Genomic DNA, 4,530 nt, shown 5'->3' on the forward strand with positions numbered 1-4,530 from the left:
AGTTAATTGTCTATAATAAAGTCATAAAAGTATTGAAAATCTCTTTTATGTTTTAAAAAAATAAGTTTATTTATATTTTATTTTATTTTAACAATCTATAGATGTTAAACAACAAACGTTTTTTTAAACTGTAAATGTTTGATCCACCTCTTATACTACAGAGGTCTGCATAAGCTACTCAGTTGTCTAAGTTAGACTAGAGTGACTCACATTGTCAAGCTCACTCAACCTAGGCATCATTTTTTTTTTCTCATTTTAAATAGTTTGTTTTTTATAATAGTTCTTAGTTCATTGGTGAATTCGAAGATTTTAAATAACCGCTAACCAATTATAATATTAATTCAAATTTTGACCTGATCAACATGTGATAGCATTTTAAATAGTTGTTTACCTTCTGATGACATGTTTTTTACAGATGTTTTTTTAACTTTTTAAATAGTTCCTTACCCAAAATCCAACATTAACTTTAACTAATATAATGACAAAACAAAAAAGAATTATATATGTTATAAGAAGCCAAACTATCCTTTTCCTTCACCAATTTATTGTCAAAAGAGAAGTGCTTACAAGATTTTTCTCTTTCTCTCTCTCTAGAGGATATCATGGATTGTCATGTTCCTATCATTCATGACCAGACTTAGCGGTCAAACCAAATACCGCGTTTTCTTCAATCTTTATAAAAACCATAAATAATTATAAAATATAAAACATAAAACATATTCTATTCTAAAAAAAAAATTCTCATCCACTAATAAATTTAAACCTTTCTTTTATCTTGTTATTTAGAAAATCCTAGAAATTAATAGGCTTTCAATTAAAATCCGTATGCTAACTACGGATCAATATATAATTTCATCTATATCTATATTCTATGACTATCTACATAATATCTATAGAAGCTATATTATATACAAAACAAAAAAGATAGAAAATTAGAGTATACTGTATAATTTATCTACTCATTAAGCCAATCTAGACTAAATGACTCTTCTGCCACTTTAACACAAAGATCAGTCAACTCTTTCCCCATTTCTTTCCACTCCCATGAAATCTCTTCATCACAAATCACCCTTCTCAATGATCTCAACCACTTAATCGATCTTGGCAACCTCTTAATCCTCGGGCATTCCCTCATATCTATCTCCTTCAAACTCACACACCCACCTATTTCCTCATTCAGACATTCAAGATTCAGACACTGAGAAACATCAATATAATCCAACCATACCAAATTCTTGATTCCACACGGAAGCTTTTTCAGCTTTGGACACGCGTACACTCTCAAAATCCTTAAAAAAATCAGCTTCCCGATATCAAAAGGAAGCTCCTCAAGACTCTCACAGCTTGTAATGCTTAAAACCCGTAACGTTTTCACCTGACAAATGCTCGAGGGTAGTTTCGTCATTTCGGTACAGTGGTCCATTGTGAGGTGGGAGAGGTGTGGGAATATATGGGAGAGGTCTAGTTCTGATTCCTCTCTTAGGTTTATCTTGCAGAGGAGAAAAGAGATTTTTTCTAGGTTTGTGAAGGGTATTATCGTCTTTGGTAGTTCAGGAATTGTGATTTTTTCCATCCAGATGCTTCTTAAGTGGGAGGATTTACCTAACACCCATAAGTTTAGAACCTCTGCGGTTTTTGTGTCGTAGTTTATTACAACTAAAGCTCTAAGTTTTGGCATGTTTTCAATGAATGGAGGAAGGAAATAATCAGTTGAATCAAAATTCAAGATCAAGACTTCAGCTTTAGGAAATTCCATTTTTGACCAATCCGTTTCTTTCATTTCACCTAATCATTTCAAGAATTTGGTATAAGTAATGTAAACCCTTGTAATTTAATTTGAAAATTATGTGTTCTTTTTACCTGTATGAATTGAAACAATTCTTGCAAGAAATTGCTGATCGATGTTCCTCTCCCATTCTTTGGGTAACCCTTTTTCTCTTCTTGCCATAACAAGTCTTCTTCTGTTGTTAACACTCTCAAAGCTGCTCATATGAATAGCAAGGTCTCTTAACACATCATGTTGACACACTGAGATCTCACAGTGGCTACTATATATATCTCCAGCCCTGAAATGTTTTTTTTTGTATTAAAGATCAATTAAATAACCGGAAATGAATTAACTTTCTTGTATATATATATATATTATATATATACCTTTCTTCTTTCAAAAGGGTGAGAAGATTTTTGTTTGAGAGCTCGAGAATAATGGCAAAAGCTTCTTCATCATCGATGTCATGAAGCTCAGTCCATATATTGATAAGAACATCTAGAGGGATCTTTTTGTCTTCTGGGAAAGAACCCAAATCAAGAAAGCAGTTTCTCACTTTTTCTGAGAGGTAATCGATGCTGAGTTTCATCCTGTTGAGCAACTCGATTTCATGGGAATCGCATATTGGTTGGGCTCTTGATAATCTGCTGTTGGCACCTCTCCAGTACATTTCAGGCTGATCTCTTAGTGAAGCTCCGATCACTTTCAGAGCCAATGGAAGCCCTTTGCATTTCTCCACAACCTATTAAACCCAGGACTCCATTAACAAAGGGTTCACATATTTATTGATTAAACAAACAAGAAACAAGTTATACCTGTTTGATCAGATTCTCATCAGATCCAGGAGGTATTGAGGTTGTTCCGAAAGCAGTGTGACAGAAAAGGGAGATTGCTTCTTCTTCTCTTAGCAATTCTAACTCATAGGTTGAGTTGAGAACTTTAGATGGAAACTTGATGCGCGAAACCACAAGAGTTTTGCAACCAGGAACATTGAAGATAAGCTGGTGGAGAACTTGATCTGACCAAACATCGTCCAAAACTACCAGGGTGGGTGTCACTGTGTTCCGATGGTTATATTGATTAAGTGGCCATTGGGGGGATATGTCAGAATTCCCATTGAGTTTGCTTCTTGAAAGAAACCCCCAAATATCTTGCCTTAGTTGCTGTACATTCGGAGACTGGGATACAGTCAGGAACAAGATCTCATTATTAAAGTAACCTGAAACAGAAACACCACAGAAGCATTTCGTCGAACACTTTAGAGGCAGCAAAAAAAGGAAAAGAAAGTTAGGAGCGAAGGAGTTCAGAAGTTAACGTACTTCGTACTTCATCGTCTCTGCAAATTTCTCTGGCTAAAGTAGTTTTACCACTGCCGCCAATTCCATTGATCCCGATAACAACCAAATCATCTGTATCGAGAAGCATACCTTTAACTTTCCTCTTCCCCAGCTCCATTCCAACCTTTTCCAAACCACCCTCATATTGCTCCTCCTCGTTCATATTATTCATCGCCTCCTCCAACCACCATCCTTCACCGCCTCCTCCGATTTTCATGGACCCAAGCCGCTGCTCCAGCCTCCGAGCGGAGCCCTCAAGTCGATCAAACCGCTCAGTGGTCTCGAATCTCACGTGATGCACGTCAGCGAGGACGTGAGCCTGAAGCGGACCCTGTAAGAACCTCGATATCTTCTTCTCGACCTTCTCCATCTTCCGCGACAACTGTAGGTTCTTGTAGACGTTCCAACGGCTGGAGACGAGGACTTTTCCAGCGAGTTCGAGGCCGTCGCGGAGAGCTCTGGAGAGAGAATCGAGCTGCATCTGACGTGTCGGGGTTAACTCCACGCCGGAGTACTTGATTTCTTCGATGATGGGAAGGAGTTCTTCGATGGAAAGTTTAAGCTGCTCGGCGCTGGGCTTGCAGAGGCAGGCCTTTCTTGTAATGGTTATTAACATTTTAAGAAGCTCGGTGGCAATCTCTCCGGCAAAGAAGTCCGTGACCGCCATTTTATTTGTCCACCGGAGCCGGTGCGTTTTGCAGAGAAGGAAGAGGTTGAGTAATTGTGTTGTTTATACGAAGCGAGAGTGGAGATGGGTCATGTGAGTATGTGACGTTAATGTCAACTAATGGTATTCAAATTACTCTTCTACCCTTATGCCCTTGTTCTTCTTTTCTTTTCTTTTTTTTCTCTTTTTTTTTTCAAATATCTTTTACCAACTTTTTATCCAACAGAAGCGTTTTATCCGAAACTGTTTAAAAATATCTAAATAAAAAATTTAATCTAATTTTTTTTTTAACTAGTAAATATAATATATTCTTAAAATAATACTTAATTCCACCTATATTCACAACTTTGACTTTAAAAAGAAACGACATCACCTGATATCGTTGGACTATTTAGCCTTTTAGTAAAAAAAAATAATCTAATTTGTTCTAAAATTCATATTAGTATCTAAACTTTTTTAATTTCTTAGTTTAAATTTTTTGTAAAATTTATAGAAAAATCTCATTATTTTAGGAAATTAACGATTAATTCTTAAATTTAATTTGTTAAAAGAAAAGCTAAGAAACCGATAAATTTCTTCACTTTAACCTCCTTTGATATGTTCAATAGGTTATGAGACAAAATCGTTAATTTTTTCAAAATTTTGTAATTTTTTTAAAGAATTTTCTCAAAAATTTGTATATAATGTATAAATGTATTTTTATGTAAATTTTTAAGTATTTTTAGATATTTTTGTATATTTTTTAGTTTTTTAAGTTT

The 4,530-nt window shown here is 35.2% G+C and overlaps 1 protein-coding gene across 1 annotated transcript; it reads right to left on the reverse strand.

The window, feature by feature from the left end:
• Positions 1-752: 752 nt before the first annotated feature.
• LOC111876232 (probable disease resistance protein At4g33300) lies at positions 753-3,850 on the reverse strand. The gene is made up of 5 exons (XM_052769136.1): positions 3,088-3,850; positions 2,584-2,987; positions 2,155-2,510; positions 1,861-2,066; positions 753-1,785 (listed from the first exon to the last, which is right to left on the reverse strand). Exons 1-5 carry the CDS (start codon positions 3,770-3,772, stop codon positions 956-958), a joined length of 2,481 nt encoding a protein of 826 aa, XP_052625096.1. The 5' UTR covers positions 3,773-3,850; the 3' UTR covers positions 753-955.
• Between the last annotated feature and the right edge of the window lie 680 nt (positions 3,851-4,530).

Source organism: Lactuca sativa, chromosome 1 (genome assembly GCF_002870075.4).
Source record: "Lactuca sativa cultivar Salinas chromosome 1, Lsat_Salinas_v11, whole genome shotgun sequence".
NCBI lineage: Eukaryota > Viridiplantae > Streptophyta > Magnoliopsida > Asterales > Asteraceae > Lactuca > Lactuca sativa.